This window comes from Ovis aries, chromosome 16 (assembly GCF_016772045.2).
Source record: "Ovis aries strain OAR_USU_Benz2616 breed Rambouillet chromosome 16, ARS-UI_Ramb_v3.0, whole genome shotgun sequence".
In the NCBI taxonomy this organism is placed as follows: domain Eukaryota; kingdom Metazoa; phylum Chordata; class Mammalia; order Artiodactyla; family Bovidae; genus Ovis; species Ovis aries.
Genome location: NC_056069.1, coordinates 56,566,871 through 56,587,682, shown reverse-complemented (window position 1 = coordinate 56,587,682; position 20,812 = coordinate 56,566,871). Strand labels below are relative to the sequence as shown.

The 20,812-nt window shown below is 43.6% G+C and overlaps 1 protein-coding gene across 7 annotated transcripts in view; it reads right to left on the bottom strand.

Annotated features, from left to right (window-relative positions):
* Positions 1-20,812, bottom strand: part of MYO10 (myosin X) — a 259,943-nt gene that overhangs the window by 71,551 nt on the left and 167,580 nt on the right. For all 7 annotated transcript variants that reach the window (XM_042233921.1, XM_042233923.1, XM_027980154.2 and 4 more), the window contains 2 exons: positions 20,290-20,398; positions 17,694-17,774 (listed from right to left, as the gene is read on the bottom strand). In XM_042233921.1, the coding sequence (XP_042089855.1) occupies positions 17,694-17,774; positions 20,290-20,398 (190 nt within the window). The remainder of the gene's footprint in view (positions 1-17,693; positions 17,775-20,289; positions 20,399-20,812) is intronic.

The following is a 20,812-nucleotide window of genomic DNA, read 5'->3' as shown; positions in this document are numbered from 1 at the left end:
TTTCCATCTTTGTGGGAATTCTTTTCTGCAAAGCCAAAAGGCCAGGGCCCTTGTTACTGACCATGGGTCTAGTGGGTAGGATATGGTGCTTTCGCTGCCACAACCTGACCTCAGTCCCTGGCTGGGAACCCAAACCTCGCTCCAAGCCATTGCAGGCCGAGGCCACCTGAGATCAAAAGTGTCAGCCAGGAGATGGGCTCCAAGGAGAAGGAACTCTTTACAGCCCAACAGAGGTAAAATGATGGACTATGGTCTCGAGAGAAGCAAGAAAATGCTAAATCAAGACAACAAGGTGAGACTGTTCTTCAGAAAGCCTGCAACAATTTAAACTTCCAGCAGCAAAGTACATGAATGCCAGTTTTCTCAAATAGTCACAGTCTCCGGGACGTGTTACTGATAACAGAAAACCAAAAACTCATCCAGTCTTCACATCAGCAACGTTATCTCACTATTTTATGTTTTACTTCTCTGATGATACTATTGAGGTTGTCAGGTTATTTCCCATTTGTATTATAACTTTTGCAAATTGCTTGCTCATGTGTTTTACTCATTTTTCTGCTAAAATATTTATTATTTTCTTATTAATTGGTGAGGGCTCTTTACATATTAAAGCTCTAAATCTATTATTATACTCTGTAAAAACTTTTTGGGTTGTTGGCCTTAATGAAAGGCATGTTGCCCGTGTGTGTATACATCAACAGCATAGCAATGTGCAGACTCTCATTTTAGCATATAAACTTCTGACAATTTACCTTAAGGAAACAGTCTTAAATGAACACAAGTATTTACACACATGTGGATAATATACTAAGCAGCACTGTTTACAACAAGAAATAAAGGAAATAATCCAACAATAGAAATTTGACTTAAAGCAACACCACTGATAATTATATCATCATGGAAAAAAAGCACAGGAATGTTTTAAGATATATTAATAAAAAAAGTAAGCTACTAAAACAAAATTACCATATGATCTAGCAATTCCAATCCTGGATATATATGCAGACAAAGTGAAGTCGCTCAGTCATGCCCAGCTCTTTTTGACCCCATGGACTAGCCTGCCAGGCTCCTCCATTCATGGGATTTTCCAGGCAAGAACCATGGAGTAGGTTGCAGTCTCCTTCTCCAGGGTATCTTCCCAACCCAGGGATTGAACCTGGGTCTCCCACACTGTGGGGCAGAAATCTTTACGATCTAAGCCACCATATCCAGATAAAACTATAATTCAAAAAGAGTTATGCACCCCCTATGTTCATAGCAGCACTATTCACAATAGCCAAGACACAGAAACAACCTCCATGTCGACAGGTGAACGGATAAAGATGTGGTATATATACACAACGAAAGACTACTCAGCCACACAAAAGAAGGAAATGCTGCCACCTGCAGCAATGTGGATGCAACCGGAGATGATCACGCGAAAGTGCAGAAACAGACAAATGCCAGATGATGTCACTTACATGTGGAGTCGAAAACACGGCACAAACGAACCCATCTACACAACAGACACGGACTCATAGACCCAGAAACAGACAGGTGTCTGCCGAGGGAGAGGGGATCAAGGGGGTCAATGAGTGGGAGACTGGCGTAAGCAGATGTCAACTTTTACACGTAAAATGGATAAACAAGATCCTACTGTAAATATATAGCACAGGGAACTATATTCAATATCCTGTGATAATAATGGAAAAAGAATTTTTTAAAAAAGAATGTATATGTGTAACAATCACTGTACAGTACACCAGAAATTAGCACGACAGAGCAAATCAACTAAGCTTCAGTATCTATTGGTTTAAAAAAAAGGTTGACTATGATCCCAGTTTGGCTCTAGATTAGTGATCACATCATCGTGATTATCTGGGTCGTGAAGATCTTTTTTGTACAGTTCTTCCGTGTATTCTTGCCACCTCTTCTTAATATCTTTTGCTTCTGTTAGACCATTTCTGTCCTTTATCGAGCCCATCTTTCCCAGACATCTTGGAATGTGAAGTCAAGTGGGCTTAGAAAGCATCACTACGAACAAAGCTAGTGGAGGTGATGGAATTCCAGTTGAGCTATTTCAAATCCTGAAAGATGATGCTGTGAAAGTGCTGCACTCAATATGCCAGCAAGTTTGGAAAACTCAGCAGTGGCCACAGGACTGGAAAAGGTCAGTTTTCATTCCAATTCCAAAGAAAGGCAATGCAAAAGAATGCTCAAACTACCACACAATTGCACTCATCTCACATGCTAGTAAAGTCATGCTCAAAATTCTCCAAGACAAGCTTCAGCAATACACGAACCGTGAACTCCCTGACGTTCAAGCTGCTTTTAGAAAAGGCAGAGGAACCAGAGATCAAATTGCCAACAACTGCTGGATCATGGAAAAAGCAAGAGAGTTCCAGAAAAACATCTATTTCTGCTGTATTGACTATGCCAAAGCCTCTGACTGTGTGGATCACAATAAACTGTGGAAAATTCTGAAAGAGATGGGAATACCAGATCGTCTGACCTGCCTCTTGAGAAATCTGTATGCAGGTCAGGAAGAAACAGTTAGAACTGGACATGGAACAACAGACTGGTTCCAAATAGGAAAAGGAGTACGTCAAGGCTGTATATTGTCACCCTGCTTATTTAACTTCTATGCAGAGTACATCATGAGAATCGCTGGACTGGAAGAAACACAAGCTGGAATCAAGATTGCCGGGAGAAATATCAATAACCTCAGATATGCAGATGACACCACCCTTATGGCAGAAAGTGAAGAGGAGCTAAATAGCCTCTTGATGAAAGTCAAAGAGGAGAGTGAAAAAGTTGGCTTAAAGCTCAACATTCAGAAAACGAAGATCATGGCATCTGGTCCCATCACTTCATGGGAAATAGATGGGGAGACAGTGGAAACAGTGTCAGACTTTATTTTTTTGGGGCTCCAAAATCACTGCAGATGGTGACTGCAGCCATGAAATTAAAAGACGTTTACTCCTTGGAAGAAAAGTTATGACCAACCTAGATAGCATATTCAAAAGCAGAGACATTACTTTGCCAACTAAGGTCCGTCTAGTCAAGGCTATGGTTTTTCCTGTGGTCATGTATGGATGTGAGAGTTGGACTGTGAAGGCGGCTGAGCACCGAAGAATTGATGCGTTTGAACTGTGGTGTTGGAGAAGACTCTTGAGAATCCCTTGAACTGCAAGGAGATCCAAACAGTCCATTCTGAAGGAGATCAGCCCTGGGATTTCTTTGGAAGGAATGATGCTAAAGCTGAAGCTCCAGTACTTTGGCCACCTCATGAGAAGAGTTGACTCATTGGAAAAGACTGATGCTGGGAGGGATTGGGGGCAGGAGGAGAAGGGGACGACCCACGATGAGATGGCTGGATGGCATCACGGACTCGATGGACGTGAGTCTGAGTGAACTCCGGGAGATGGTGATGGACAGGGAGGCCTGGCGGGCTGCAATTCATGGGGTCACAAAGAGTCAGACACGACTGAGCGACTGAACTGAACTGAACTGATGATCTCAGTTTAAAGGAAAAACTACGCATACAACAAAATGTAAGCAGGATTGTCTCTTGGTAGTAAAATTTCAGGTAAATGTAAAGAGATTTTTTTTTGGATTCTGCACTGTTTCCAAATATTTTATATTCAATAAGTATGGCCTTTGTATTGGAGAGGGGTGGAAGAAAAACCTAGTGACTACTGTGATAATGGTTTTATTATAGCTACTCTTCATGGCAGTAGTATTTTTGAGTATCAGGGAAAAAATTGGCCTAAGGAAGGAAAACAGGAAACTCCCCAGGGTCAAAGGCCAGCACAGGGAAGTGCTGAGGAGAGAAGGTGGCAGACTGAGCTTTCTCCAAGACTGTGAGAAAACCCAGGGATACTAGACTCTGAGCCTAGGCACCACACTGCAATCAGCCCCGAGCGCCCACCCTCTGGGCTCCAAAACCTGGACCCTTTGCTCTAAGGTTGCGGAGGAGAAACACAGCTTTTAGAATCCTTCATCCAGATGCTGGGTGAGCAGGGTGGGCTTTACAACAAAGTCACAAACAGAAATCACACATTAAGGAGGCTGCTCGTGAAACTACTAATGCAGAGCCACTCAGCCTGCCTATGACTGACAGGTAGTCTTGGACTGGCTCAAACACTGTGGTTCAGATGGTAAAGATGCTCCTGCAATGCAGGATCCCTGGGTCGGGAAGAATCCTGGAGAAAGAAATGGCAATCCACTCCAGTAATCTTGCCTGGAGAATTCCATAGACAGAGGAGCCTGGCAGGCTACAGTCCACGGGCTTGCAAAGAGTCAGGCATGACTGAGCAACTATCACTCTCTTTGGTTGGATGCTATTCAAGAAGTTCATCAAGACCAACCAAAATAAAAATGCACCACTGGAGGGCTGCAGGGAGGTGGCATGGCTCTCTGGCATGGTGGGAACAGGTGAGACATGCACCCTGTTATGGCAGGTGGCACCTTCGAGGTGGGAAGTGAGCAGGTGGGTTGGGCTGCCTTTGCCAACATGCTCTTCACCATGCCGTGGTACTCTTCACCGTGAAATAGTATTCATCCAACAAGCAATGTATTCTCTCACTGCAAACAACAATAGGATTCTGGGACTGGGGTTCCACATATTGAAGCACAGAAAGACAGGCGAGAAAACCCAGAAGTCCAATACAATGAAAGAGCCAGAAACATGTGGCCCTTCATCCTTCCCTTATGATGTTATCAATGTCATATCTAATTAATTTCCCCTATGGTGGCTCAAATGGTAAAGAATCTGCCTGCAATGTGGTAGACCCAGGTTCAATCTCTGGGTCACGAAGATATCCTGGAGAAGGGAATGGCAACCCACTTCAGCATTCTTGCCTGGAAAACTCCACAGACAGAAAAGACTCTCATGCCCCAGTCCACAGGGTTGCAGAGTCAGACACAACATAGCGGCTAACACACAAGACTGAAAAAACTCACGGTTAAAAATAAAACATTCTAACATTCAGCATTCAGTTGGCACTAGGAATTTATTTCTGTGAAGGCAGATTGGGCTAAGTGGCAGTCAGCCACATTATTATTCATTTCTTTTAAATGCAAGTCAATTTAATATGAAAGCCCACCTTCACATTTAAAACACTTATTCTCTTAAAGGGCACTTTTAGCAACTGAATAGAAATCAGCTAAACACATTCAAGTGGCAGTAGAGGCAGAGATTAGCATTTCAGACGGTCTTTTATTATGTTCTTTAAATCTTTAGGGACTTCTACTCCGAGGAACAAGAGGATCTCAAGAAAATGGGTCTCACCAGGTCTCTCCAGGCAGATTGCAAAATATCAGCAAGTTCATGCTCGCATGAAACAAGCACAGGATGTTTAACAAATGACCATTCAGTTCCTGTAACTTCTCCCAGTCCCATCCTTGTGTACCAACCGGTTTATAATCCAATTTAGAAAGATGCTGATTCTTGTGCCCATTTCTTTAAAGGTTGGTATAAAGCACAGGGCAAGAAAAAGCCCCAGAACTCTTCCAAAGGGAACTTCTTTGACATCACAAATTCAAACAAAAGAAACCCTCCCCTCACCATTTCCCAGAGCGACCTAATAAGACAAATGATTCTTTTTTCCTATGAAAGATGAATTCCATAAACAAAATACATTGCATCACCAATGCCTCATCCACGTGGTTAAGTCTTTTGTTTTTACACAGCAACAGTAGTTCAGACTTGCTTATACAATCAAAATCAGCACTTACCCATTTGTTTAGAAATTAAACACTTCTGCTGCTCAGGGAAACCTGAGGAAAACAGCAAAAACCCTGTTTTCCTCAGGCTTGAAAAACTCCTCCATACAAAACTTTCAGTACTGCGATCATCGTGAAACTTTTAAACGCTGCAAATAAAGAGAAAAAAACCCTACCTTGGGTCTCTCTTGCCCCCTTCAGCTTTTGTCCACTGTAAATGGCTGCATCTTTAGCAGTCCGGGCTGCAAGCATCTGAGCCCACAGACACAAAAACGGGCTTTCTTCAGCTCGCTGCTGTTCACAGTCTTTTATGTGGTGTCTTGGGCCCTGCTTGTTCAATTCCTGATTTTACTGAAAGAAGTCCAGCCTGGCGAGGCTGGGGCGGGAGAGCGACTGCCCAAGAGACTTTCAGCCATAGAAGCAAACGAATCACCTTCTACGCGCCAACACGTGTGCGGAGACATTAGGAAGGTCCAGAAAGTCTGACTTTTCAAAGATGATTAATATTAAAAGGAAAAAAAAAAATGTCCCGGGACTAAACGCCACAATTTAGTGGTGACCTTGGAAACTCCACCCTGAGAACAGCAGCCCTCCCTTGAGCCCCGCTTCATTTATGGCTATTTATCCTGGTCTTTGCATTTGGCTCCTGAATGGTTGCCATGACAACTCAGTAAACAGGATTCAAGTGACCACTGAGGGGTTTAGTGGGATTGTTTTGTTTAGGGAGAAGAATGGTAGCTTTAAGGCTTCCCCTGCTAAAATTTCCTGCAAAGGTAGAGCTGTCTTTACTTAGACTGTGGTTAGGTGATGTTCTCAAAAATCAGAGATGCAGGCGATGAGTGCTCTGGTTCCAGGAGAAGAGGTGACAGGAGTCGCAATCAGAATGACAGGAAGAGTTCTGGAAGGTTACTGCTTCCAAGAGGGCTTTGTCCAGTATGGATGCAGAGAAAGGCTGCAAGACTAAGTGAATGCAGGGCGGAGTCAGTCTGATAATCCAGACAGTTCTAAAAAAAAAAAAAAATCCTGGCTCCTGGATTCTCCTTTGCTTTCTCTGTGTCTCCATTTCTTCATTTAGCCTCTCTTCAATAAAGCAGTGGCTCAGTGGTAAAGAACCCGCCCGCAATGCAGGAGATGTGGGTTCGATCCCTGGGTCAGGAGATCCCCTGGAGAAGGAAATGGCAACCCACTCCAGTATTCTTGCCTGGAGAATCCCATGGACAGAGGAACCTAGGAAGCTACAGTTCATGGGGTAGCAAAAGAGTCAGATACAACTGAGTGACTCAGCAACTATAAAGCACTATCAATCAGATTGTGCACCACAGAAACGTCATTCTCAATCTTTATCACTTGGCCAGGCAATCGAAACTATCCTATTCTTATAAAATATTACCTGAAAAAGTGCTCACCAGGTTGTAAACAGATGATGAACATTAATATTTTGACACATCATGATGGTACGCCTTTGTCAAAACTCAAAGAATCTACAACACAGTGAACTTTAATGATAATTTTCCATTCCAATAATAATGGATCCATATTGGTTCACTAATGGTAACAACTGTACACTAACGTAAGAGGTGCCTAACAGGGGAAATTGTGTGTGTGTCTGTGTGTTGGAGGGGAGAGTAATATGGGAACTCTTTGTACGCTATGCTCAAATTTTCTGTAAATTTTAAAATATTCTAAAAAATAAGGTTTATTCATTTTTTAATTTATTTTTAATTTGGAGGATGTTGGTGCTCAGTAACGCCCAACTCTCTGTGACCCCAGAGTCCACAGGCTCCTCTGTCCATGGGATTCTCCAGGCAAGAATATTGCTTCTCCACGGGATCTTTCTGAGCTAGGAATCAAACCCAGGTCTCCCGCATTGCAGGCAGATTCTTTACTGTCTGACCCACTAGGGAAGCCCTAAGTTTCAACTGGAGGATAACTGCCTTACAATACTGAGTTGGCTTCTGCCACACATCAGCATCAATAAGCCACAGGTGTACATATATCCCCACCCTCTTGGACCTCGCCCCACCCTCCCCACCCTACCCCTCTAGGTTGTCACAGAGCACCCCACTGAGCTCCCTGTGTTAAAGAGCAATTTCCTATTAGCTGTCTATTTTACACACGATAACGTACATGTACACGTTTCAATGTTACTCTCCCAACTCCTCCCACCCTCTCCTTTCCCTGCTGGGTCCAAAACCCTGTGCCCTATGTCTGTGTCTCTATTCCTGCCCTGCAAATAGGTTCATCAGTACCATTTTCCTTAATTCCATGTATTTGGGTTAATATAAGATTTTTTTTTTCTCTTTCTGACGTACTTCACTCTCTATAAGAGGCTCCAGGTTCATCCATCTCACTACAACTGACTCAAATGTGTTCCTTTTAAAAAAATAAATTAAAATGTTCATCCATAACCATGTCAAAGGCTAAACAGAAATTTAAAAAAAGAAGATTAAGAAGCTAGTTACAACAATCTTCCAAAAGTATTCTATTTAAAACTAAACTCTGAAAGGAGGAGGTCTGGACAGAGTCTGAGATTTTCCTTGATTCAGCTTACACTGGGGGTTAAACTTGTGAGGATGAAAGGAGCATGTTTTTCACCCCACACATGAAGTGCAACTATGGACTGTTACACACTGAAGTGTAGCTGTTTCATGTCCCTGTTACCTCATTTAATACCCACAGCTGCTCTCGTAAGTGAGGCTTCCCTGGCGGCTCAGACAGTCAAGAATCTGCCTGCAAAGTGGGAGACCGGGGTTTGATCCCAGGGTTGGGAAGATCGCCTGGAGAAGGGAATGGCAACCCACTCCAGTATTCTTGCCTGGAGGATCCCATGGACAGAGGAGCCTGGCGGGCTTAGCAGGCACCTTCACTATGCACATTTGGGAGAGTAGGCAACAACCCCAAGGCCATACGACTGCTTGGTGATAAGTGGCTGGACGGACCGGGCACACACACCTTTGTCTTATATCAATTCCACGCCAGTGCTTTAGGGGCCTTTGCATCTGGGCGGCTGCGCAACCACCTTCTCAAATGGGTGGGGCCTCGGGGTTTCAGAACTCCCCAGACCCAGGGCACCTTGCGCCCCGTGTCTCAGCAGCAGTGGAGAAGAGCCGCCTGTGCCCTTGGTGCAGCGCATGAATGAATGACCTAGTCACCCAGGTTCCAAGGGTGACCCGGGAGCACGCAGAGGGCAGCTGGGGACATGTGGGGCAGAGGTAAGAGCAGCCGTGGGAAAACAGCTGCACTGAAAAGAACAGGAAAAGCAGAGGCGTGAAAGACACAAGCAGAGTTAGGAATAAGGCGAAGCTCTACCAAACCCAGCTGTCCTCAAAAGCCTAGAGATACTGCAGTTTGATGTACGGATGTGCGATGGAAAATTCTAAGATAACATTTCTTGCAGGCGGCTGGTTACTAGACCAGGAAAAATGTATACTTATTCAGAGCTTAAAATATTTGACATACTCATATGAATAAATATTTGCCATTTTACTTTCATCTCAAGTGACTGGATAAAAATCAGCAAATGGGAGATAAAGAAGTGCAGATTTCTTTCAGTATGAGTGAAGATCTTTCTCATAAATAGTAAGGGCATAAAAAGAAAGAAAAGATAACAGGGTCCCTTTAGGTGTAAACAAAGAGTAAATTATCCGTTCCTGAGGATTAGTTTAGGAAAAGGGAGGTGGGTCCTTTGGTGTATCATTTAAAGGGGACAAACAGATCATATTTCATCAATTCTTTATGCAAACATGTTCCTTTCTCCATACGCCTGAATGTGTCCATGGCTTGCTGACATCCGAACAGCCATCATGATGCAATTCCATACCCGCATGTGCATGGATTTCATCACAGCTTTTCACTGTCTTTGAAAATCACAGGCACTGTTGGAACTACTTGCACTGACTCCAGCTGGCCTTTAAATGTAGCCTAAATATTCCTCTTTAGAGTCATCAAAGAAATGGAAAGTCATTTTATCTGCAGAAAGGCCTAGAAATGGAGCGACAAGGTGTAATTCTTACCAGCAGAGCAAGGATCTGTGGTGGACGAATGACCCCCATTTCATTGACCATTTCAAGGACCCCCCTTGCAAAGCAAAAAGCAAGTGCCTGGAGACAGGACAGCGTGGTGCTCTGGCTAAGTGGCTTAGGAACAGCTTCTGCTTTTAGAATGATGTATAAATAATGGTGCCTTTACAACCATGGGAATCTTTGAGTCAATAAAATACGGTAATAGATAATGTTTGAACTGGATGATGTGTAATTCTAGAAAGTGAAAAGTGAAAGTCTCTCAGTTGTGTCCGACTCTTTGCAACCCCAATGACTATAGAATCCATGGAATTTTCCAGGCCAGAATACTGGAGTGGGTAGCCTTTCCCTTCTCCAGGGGATCTTCCTAACCCAGGGATTCCACACTGCAGGTGGATTCTTTACCAGCTGAGCCACAAGGGAAGCCTAAATTCTAGAAAGTTCAATCAAAATGCTAAAATATAGCGTTTAACCTTTCAGGTTCAACTCCTGTTATCCAGCAGGTTTGTAGACCCATACCTCCTCACCAAATCCTGGCAGAGAACACATTCCCTAGGGGAATCGCACTTAAGAATTTGAGTGTCTGCGTATGAAGCAGCAAGCCTAACTCTCAATATTTGTGAATGAGTCTCCTGTGCTGTGATTGGCTCTTTCCAAAGGGCTCCAGATCCTAGGGGCAGGGGACATTGCCTCTGAGAAGGGGTCATCTGGGAGAGAGAAAGATAGCATATTAATACAGAAAGGATGAATCATAGTAAGAACATCACTGTAATACTGACCTACTGGTTTAACCCCAGGGTAACTTCCGACTGCAGAAATCAAAGATGATCCAGCAAAAAACAGACCAGAAATAACTAAACTAGAATGGAACCTACAGCAGTAAGAATTAAAGATCGTGCATAAGTCTATCTCTGGCAAAGTCAAGTATTCACACACCATGAGCATCATCATGGTGTCCTTTGACGAGCAATTTAATTCAACATTTACTGAGCACACATGAGGGCCTGGATGTGGACTGGGCTACACAGCAGGGTGCAAAGATGGAAGACACAGCCAGCAAAGCTGTACATGGTCAAGATCTTTTGTATTTATGGAATACCTTATTCAGAAAATAAGCCAGCCAGGGCTTCCCTGGTGGCTCAGATAAAGAATCTGCCTGCAATGCAGGAGACTTGGGTTCGATCCCTGGGTCAGGAGGATTCCCTGGAGAAAGGATTATGAGTACCTACTCCAGTATTCTTGCCTGGAGAATTAATTCCATGGACAGAGGAGCCTGGTGGGCTACAGTCCAGAGTCGGACACGACTGAGTGACTAACTCACTCACTTACTCAGAAAACAGCACTGGTGTAGAGAAACCAAAGCCTAAAAAGGAATGTAAAGGGTCACTGGAATAAACTCAGAAAGGCTCGTGAGAAACAAGATGAGTAAAATGAGAGGAGAAAAGATCTAGAAAGAATAAGACAGGACAAAACAGTCAATGTAGGAAATGCACTATAATAGTATCAGAACTTTCTAATATGTGGACTCTGCTAAAACAAACAAAAAACCCTAAGGAAAAATATAGCAGGCAGCATTCCTGGGGACCAGACAAACCTGAATCCCTAGGACTAAATGTGCCAGATTCATGAAGCCATTCATCAAATCACGATGCCTCTGGAAACAAAAGGCTCCAGTTTCCGTAACACTACATGGCACTCTCAGTTCGTGTGTGGTCCTGAGTGTTGTCTTAAAGAGGGACCAGTGGCTGCATGAAGAGAGGGACACAGGTCAGCACGACTCACTTAAGGGGAAAAACTGGCCTCCTCTGAAGTCTCTAGAAGACAACTTCGGTGTGAGACGGTTGGGCCGTCCTCCTATCTCGGAGCCTGGAGACGATGCTTTAAGACAAGGCCATCACAGCCAGGCCGGCCCTGTGTATCCAGATCCGCTGTCCTACTGGATGTTCCATTTTCCAGCAAACGTGGCTGCAGTCCAACTCACAGCCTGCAGGGCTTCCCTCCTGGGACGCCTGGTCCAGCGCTCCCCTTGGCGTGGATACCCCTCTTCCCTTAGAAAAACCTGACTCCACGCAGCCACCTCTGCTAGAAGCTTCCCCCCAGAGGCCCGCAGGGTCAGGGCCATTCAGTTGACCCATATCCTGCCTTTTTAGAGCAGACCTGATAGAATCTTTGAGGATACGCTTATGCGGGGTTAAAACTTTAGGTGACTCTACAGGAATCAAAGATACTTCTGCCTAGAACCCAAGAGCTCTTCACATCAAAAGACAGAAGAGTGAGGAACGCCAGCCAGGTCCTTTACATTTCCTTTTAAGCTTTGGCTTCTCTACCCCAGTGCTATTTTCTGAATAAGTGAGTGAGTGAGTTGTTCATGGCCTCTGACTCTGCGACCTCATGGACTGTAGCCCACCAGCCTCCACCATCCTGTGAATTCTCCAGGCGAGAACACACCCTGCCTCTCCTGCAGCAAGTGGGCCTCGCGCTCGGGGCTGCGAAGTGCAGAGAACCAGTTCTCACACCCGGGAAGGCTCTCCTGATATTTATCCGTCTGTTCCCTGCTTTAATTCTGAACTGGGGAATGTTAATAATGGAATTTTCTGACTAAAATTACTTGCTGAAACAACAAGCAAGGAGAGAAGACAGAGATCACAGGCCACAGAACACCCTGGGGGAGAAATTCTGAGGAGGCAAAGCAGGTTTTCTCTGGTACCGATATCTCCTGGGGTTGGTCTGGACACATCTGGCCAGAAACTACTACTGCCTAAGCAAATCACAAAGGTCCGTCTAGTCAAAGCCAAGGTTTTCCCAGTGGTCAGGTATGGATGTGAGAGTTGGACTGTAAAGAAAGCTGAGCACCAAAGAATTGATGCTTTTGAACTGTGGTGTTGGAGAAGACTCTTGAGAGTCCCTTGGACTGCAAGGAGATCCAACCAGTCCATCCTAAAGGAGATCAATCCTGAATATTCATTGGAAGGACTGATGCTGAAGCTGAAACTCCAATACTCTGGTCACCTGATGAACTGACTCATTGAAAAAGACCCTGATGCTGGGAAAGATTGAGGGCAGGAGAAGGGGATGACAGAGGATGAGATGGTTGGATGGCATCACTGACTCAATCGACATGATTTTGAGCAAGCTCTGGGAGTTGGTGCTGGACAGGGAAGTCTGGTGTGCTGCAGCCTGTGGGGTCGCAAAGAGTAGGACACGACTAAGCAACTGAACAACAACAAGCAAATCACAATAGGAAAAGGCTACACGGTCACATCACCAACTGAAAACTGTCTGACGGAGAAGCCTGCCTTCCATAAACGGAAGATTCTCAGCTGACAGGAGGACTGCACTCCCCAGTGTCTTCTGAGGCAAAGAACTGGCTGCAGGCCAGCCCCTACCAAGAGGTATGCCTTTATTTTCTTCATAACTTAGTGCCAGGAGGACTTCCCAGTGACGCTAGCGAAGTGCCTTCTATACAATACCCAAGGTTAGCTCCAAATCATTCACAACAAAGGCCCACAGACTATTATAGCGGAACTGACAGAACTGTTCCAGCAAGTCAGTTATATTCTCCCCGCTTACACCAGCTTTTCAAAGCAAAACACATGGGCTTCCCAGATGGCTCAGTGATAAAGAATCTGCTTGCAATGCAGGTGACACAGGTTCGCTCCCTGGGTCGGGAAGATCCCCTGGAGGAGGAAATGGCAGCCCACTCCAGCATTCTTGCCTGGGAGAGCCCATGCACAGAGGAGCCTGGCGGGCACAGCTCACGGAGTCGCAAAGAGGCGGACACGACCGAGCACAGACACGCAGGACTTTTTTATACCAGTTTTTTCAAAGCAAGACATAAAAATCTCCAATAATGAAAACCCATAATATTCCCCAAAGAGGATTTCTAGACACTTCAGGCCAGGTCTCCATCCTGAGTGTCACACTCTTGCCAAGGGGAGGACGCAGCCTGTAACACAGGCCTGGGGTGCATAAGCCGTGTATGCATGCTCGCCGGGAGCCTCGGATGTGTTGCACAGGTCCCTAAAAGCATCAGGCAGCTCCCCCACTTTTCCTGAGGCCACAGACTTTACAGCCATTGTTCTCACCCCCTCTCGGGCCACAGAATTGCCAAAAGGAACCTTTAGAAACTGCCAAAACCCGTGATCTATGGTCCTAAATGATGTACAAAACAGCTCCACATACATACATTTTTAAATACATCCCCAAGACGTCTCTGGTGGTCAAGTGGTTAGGACTCCATGCTCCTACTGCAGGGGGCACGGGTGCCACCCCTGGACAGGGAACAAAGAGCCCTCATGCCAGGGGATATGGCCAAAAAATAATACATCCTCTCAAGGCCCCCTGATGAATGTCTGACTTGAGACAGGTATGAGATGAAGCCTGGAAACACACACTCCCCATGACTGGGCAAAGACAAATAAAATTTTCCCTGTGACATTTCCAGAAGCATTCATCTTTGGACAAAAGTAATAAGAAACTAAAAATGAAGGTTGTTTACATACATTTCCTGTATCATCACCAGGAGCACTCCAACATGTCCAATGGAACTAAACAAATGCTAAGAAGTGAAGAAGTGAAGTCGCTCAGTCGTGTCTGACTCTTTGCGACCCCATGGACTGTAGCCTACCAGGCTCCATCCATGAGATTTTCCAGGCAAGAATACTGGAGTGAGTTGCCATTTCTTTCTCCAGAGGATCTTCCCGACCCAGGGATCGAACCTGGGTCTCCTGCATTGCAGGCAGACACTTTACCTTCTAAGCCACCGGGCTAAGTGAGTCATAATTTACCTTTCCCATAGTCTAATTAGACCCTTCACACTTGGTATCACACCTACATCTTAGGCCTGAAACAACTCAGTTCTCCTGTCTGACTTGCTGGGTGCCTTTAAAATGGTACCGAGATGTGTTTTCAAAGTCTTTGACAGTCCTGTCCATCTCCTGGCGGGTTATTAATTAGTGCCTGCCATAGGTCAGGAGGTAGGAAGGGCTGTGAGCCAAGAGAAATAGAACCAGAAGCTGGATTGGCCCCCCCCTTTTTTTTTTTTTTTAATGCAAACATGAAAGCAATTAGACACAACCAAATCTCAGTAAGGAAAACTAAACATTAAAAAGAGGCAGTTTCTTCAACATTCTGAATGAAGTGCTTTCAAACAGGCCTAATTTCAAAAGTGATTACAATTTACAGAAAAGAACTAACTCCATGCCATCCAAGTGGGAAAACAAAATCACGGAGGACCAAGGTTTCAAAGTTAAAATTTCTATCCTTATAAATAAGGCCTGGCAAGGCCGGCCCCCCTCATTTCATTGAATCTAAGATGCCAAGGACTGTAAAACTGCACAATTACTTCATTACTAAGAAGAGAGAAGAAGTTCCCAATTAGACTGTGGTTTGCTAAAAAAGCTGTACATTGTATCTCAATACCCATGGCCTTAAATTTGGGACAAACATGTAGGTTCAAATTATGGTATTATTGGGACTTCCTTGGTGGTCCAGTGGGTAAGACTCTGTGCTCCTGGTGCAGGGGACCTGGGCTCCGTCCCTGGTTAGGTAACTAGATCCCTGCACACCTGCCTCAACTGAGAGTCTGCATGCCTCAATGAATATCCTGTGAGCTGCAACTAAGACAAAGAACAGCCAAACAACTATTTTTAAAAAGATATATAAAAACCCAAATTATGGCACTACTAACGTTATCCTTGTTGTAAAAAGAGGAAAGAAACACTGGCAGAGGTTAACAGCTCCTCTAAGTGTAGATGCAAACACAAAACTCCTCTATCCATCGTGCAGATACTGCCAATTAGGGTTTTAGAAACCGTGAAAGTGAAAGTCGCTCAGTCGTGTCCGACCCTCTGCAACCCCATGGACTATACAGTCCATGGAATTCTCCAGGCCAGAATACTGCAGTGGGTAGCCTTTCCCTTCTCCAGGGGATCTTCCCAACCCAGAGATCGAACCCAGGTCTCCTGCACTGGAGGTGGATTCTTTACCCAGCTGAGCCACAAGGGAAGCTTTATAAAGCACAGCTGCTGCTGTTGCTAAGTCACTTTAGTCGTGTCCGACTCTGTGCAACCCCCATAGACGGCAGCCCACCAGGTTCCCCCGCCCCTGGGATTCTCTAGTCAAGAACACTAGAGTGGGTTGCCATTTCCTTCTCCAATTCGTGAAAGTGAAAAGTAAAAGTGAAGTCACTCAGTTGTGTCCGAATTTTAGCAACCCCTTGGACTGCAGCCCACCAGGCTCCTCCGTCCATGGGATTTTCCAGGCAAGAGTACTGGAGTGGGGTGCCATTGCCTTCTCCATAAAGCACAGCAAAGGGATATAAACCAGCTGACATGGGACATGGTTCTGTTTAACTTTTATGTTGAGCATAGTTGATTAACAATGCTGTATTAGTTTCAGGTGTACAGCAAAGCGATTCAGTTAATACACATACATATATCTACTCTTTTTAAAATTCTTTTCCCATTTAGGTGATTGCAGAACATTGAGCAGGCTTCCCTGGGCTATACAAAAGGTCCTTCACGGAACACAGCTATGTTTTAGCTATTAACTTTCAACATTCTGTCCAAAAATAACACCTAGGTATTGTTAAGATGCTGTTATTTTGTGATAATCTAACACATTTTATTAAAAATTGGAAAAATGAAAAGATGAGCTACTAATTCAACTGCCAGACCTGATGGACCGTAAGTCATCACAGATCTACAGAACCACAATCTCAGTCACTTTAGGCCACACAAACGACAAATGCTCCCCATCACACCTCAAAATAACAAACCAAACAGATTATAATCTCCCCTCATTCAGTTTTTGCTTCCTAGAAGACAGAATTCAAAATTGTGGTTCTAAAAAAAAAAAACACCTTAAATTCTAAAGAAGAAATCACTATAGTATTAAGTCAGAGATAACTGGAAAATAAGATAAAAGATCCACACCAACAGTGATGGACACCAGCATTAGGGACCATAGGACAATCTCTCGGGAAACAGTCGAGGTCAGATTCCTTATCTGAGGCCTTATGAGGGTGGCATCTAGTTCTTCCCCACGAGGGGCCTTGACATTATTATTTTGTTGAGGGATTTCCTTTCTTCACAGGGCTAACTAAGAGCAGATGTTTGCCAAATCAAGATCGTGTCAATTCCTTAACAGCACTTGAAGGCAAGTTACCCATTTAGCCTTAGACAGAGCAGCTCTTTTCACCTAATACTAAATTTTCTTAATTGAAGACAAAAGGAGATGGAGGTGGAGGTGGCAGAGCATGAGATGGTTAGATAGTATCACAGACTCAATGGACATGAATTTGAGCAGATTCCGGAGACAATGAAGGACAGGGGAGCCTGGCTGCTGCCCATGGGGTTGTAAAGAGTCGAACACAACTTAGAGACCAAACAACAAATTTTCTTTTCTTTCTTCAGATAGATTCTCTGCATAAAACGCACACTGTTTCTGATTAGGACACGGCATTAAAAAGCTAAAACCGAGAGCCGAGACACTAAAACTTTTGATGACAGGAGTCCTCTGATTAGTTACAACTAACTAAAGTCCCTGAAATCCATTACGTACTACATAGAATACAGACCCTTTGTCATGTTTAACGATAAAGCAAAAGAAAAAAAAAATGAAAAAGAAATCTATCGAAACAAAAAACACACCAATCATTTCTTCCAAAAGGTATATATCACATTCTGGAGCTTGCCCAAGAATCTGAAAGCAATGCTAAAGGAAAAATGCGAAGGTTTCGAAATGTTTCCTTTTAGACTAGGTTTCTCTAAAGTGTAACGGCATCATTCAAAAGCAAATAGGTCCAAAAGACAAAGGGATTTTTTTCCCCACTAAATGTTATAATAATGTCAAATCCAACCATCTATAATGAAAGAACTTTGGAGAAATCAAATCAGCAAGTAGCCATGTCGGAAAGCAGTGGCCTTAAATAAGACAGTCTCAGGGGAGAACTGTCGTAAATCTTACCTTCTGCATGTTTGGCTTGATACAGCGAACAAAGAAAGGATTAGAGGCGCTTAGGGTTGCCATTAAGGAATGCAGGGAGTCCTGTGAGAAAGAAAAAAGTATAGGTTGATTTGGTCTCTTTTATGTCTTTAAACTTCTCAGCACCCTAGGCACTCATCAGAAACAAGAAAATACAAACCTGAGGAATGATAGTGATTTTATTTTTAATCATGTCACTCTAATAAAAGTATTATAGTTGTCATAGAAACTATTTCACATATGCAAAGCTCATTTGTTACTTCTTTGATATATACTGGAGTGGATAGCCAGTCCCTTCTCCAGGAGATCTTGCTGACTGACTCAGGGATCAAACCTGGGTTTCCTGCATTGCAGGTGGATTTTTTACCATCTGAGCCACCAAGGAAGCCCCTTTGATTTTTAATCATGTTATTCTAATAAAATAAAGGTATTATAATTATCATAGAAATTATTTCACATATGCAAACATTTATTACTTCTCTGATATGGTACCATTAAAAAATACTATTCTGTTAACCAGCAAAAAATATAAAAAATAAAAATAAAAAATACCCTGGGATATTTTAATGTTTATACAGAAAACCTGAGAAGTATCAACTCTCCTTTGGAGTTGTTCCTTCTCATTAATTATTTCCATGGAAATGACAGCTTCCACAGTGACAGCTTTTCACTGGTCTTTGAACCATGATCTTTCAATCACCAGGCAGATCAATCTCCTGTAATACTGCTGTCTTTTCTTTAAAACTATTTTTTTTTAATTGTGAAGAATTTTTAACATTTACCAAAGCAGACAGAGCATGTAAGGAGTACCCGTCATCAGCTTCAACTCCTGGCTAATCGCATCTCATCTGTTCCCTGCTCTGTGCACACCACACCCACTTCTAGCAGAAAAGCAAATCCCAGACACTGTGCTCTTTCATCCTTTAATATTTCAGTACGTATTACCAAAGGCTAAATACTTTAAAATGTTACAGAGGTAACCACAATACCATTCCTGAAAAGAATAACACATATTTCTCACTATCAAGATGAAAAGGTACAATGAGTTCAGGATTCATTTTTAAGTACTCAACTGTCTCAAATTTCATAATTTTTAAACAGTTTATTCTTTGAAATCAGAATGCAAATAATTAGATCCATGCAGTGCAGTTGGTTGATATGTCTTTTCAGTCTATTTCCCTCAGTCTCTAAATTTGTCTGTTTCCTTCTTATAATTTTGCTGTTGAATAAACTGGATTGTCCACTACATTGACTCGTTACTTCTGTGCTCAGAAAGCCTTAGGATTTCTCACAGATGACGGAATGTCCTGGAATTCATGGCCCCTCATACTCTAGTATCCATTTATCATCATACAAGGAGTCCAGTCCTCTGGGAATAGGACTCATTCTTGACTTGGGACCCTGCCTCCTGCCTTTGTCTCTACCTAGAAGCTCAGCCCGTTCTCTTCCATTGCCTGATTCCTAGTTCAATTTAAGTCACCAACATCGCAAAGTCTTCCAAGACAACTCCAGGCAACACTGACTTAGAAAAAGACGACATAATGACCCCACTGGATGAATAAGAGCCTACGGTTGAGAGTCAGATAGACTCAAGTTCCATTCAAATCCTAGCTTCAGTCCTCGGAGGGACTGAGCAAGCCTCCATTCCTCTAAACCTCAGCCTCTTCATCTGTAAAATGGGGACAATAATACATACTTCTAAGATGATGAGCCAAGTGAACAAGATAGCATATGCAAACGTATTAGCCCCATGACTGTAACATAAGAGTATATAATAAATGGCAGCTGTGATTATTAAGCTATTATTAAATTACATCCTATCAGGCTCACACCTGCCAGTACTGTCAGCAATGGGACTGTGAGTGTAACTGATCCCCAAACACATCAAACAACAAACCTCACAGAGCACCCCCCAACCCCACGGCATCCAACTGAGTAGCTACATGAGAGTCTCCCAGAGGGCAAATTTAATAAAGGTCTGATGACTGACATGCCTCCATTCCCCCTCATGTAAGGATCTGGGGGTAAAACAGGACAATTAAATTAGAGAAATGGCCTTCTTGAGCTCTGCCTCTGAACTCTCTAAAAGGCTTAGATATTTATGATGCAAATAAGAACATTCCTTATTTTCTCTGAATTCTGGACATCTGAACAAGGTGACTGACACTGATCTTATTTAACCATGCACTTGGTTACTCTTCCTAGTTATGATCCTGTAAACCTACTGAGGAAAATTTTTTTAAAAATCCAGACACAGGAAGAAATATACCTTATATGCACCTGAGCCTTTAAATACAAATCAGAGCAATCCCAAATAACCAAACAGTCCTTAAAAAGAATGACTATTTCATAAACATAGAGTAAGTAGTTATTTATCTTTAATAAGACAAAAAAACCCCTTTTTTAAAAAAATCTGGCTCAGGAAACAAAAGTATATTTTTCTTCCTAAAATCCTGTTTTAAAAGGATGACAGAAAACAAGTAAACCCTTTCATAGACCTCATAGATGCTCATTCTGATTATAAGTTCCTAAAGTCACAATAAAGATGGGTCCATCCAGGCCAGCAGCATAAACTAACCTTGAACTGCGAGCTGACCGTGGGCCGCCGGTGTTTGCTTCCACATTTCAAGGTATCCTGGTTATTGCGGCTGGAAACGTGTTCGAAGAGGTCATAGATGAAGTCGAATCTGTGTGAGCAGAGAGCAGGAGGGCCATGAGGGGTGCACACCCAATTATTAGGTGCTCGATCACTATAATTATAATGCAGGTTCCCACTGAAAATAACACACCAAGGCCTGCATGAGCTAAGACAGCGTTCCAAGATTTCACAGCCACCACCGCCCAGGAGCTTCAGGCACTGAAGCAGACGTGGCCGCTTCGGAGTGCTGGAGTCTCACCGGGGAGAAGAGGACGTGTGAAAATGACCCAGGTGACCAGCTACTCCGGAGCTGAGCTTTGCAACCCAGTGGAAGGAAGTGTTTCCCTTGTGCAACTCGGTGTGGCGAAGATACAGTCAGTTAACAGGTAGAAGGGCACCAGGCTGGAGTGAGACTGACTTGGTTCAATCCTGCCGTCCCCTCTTCCTAGTTGTATGACTTGGA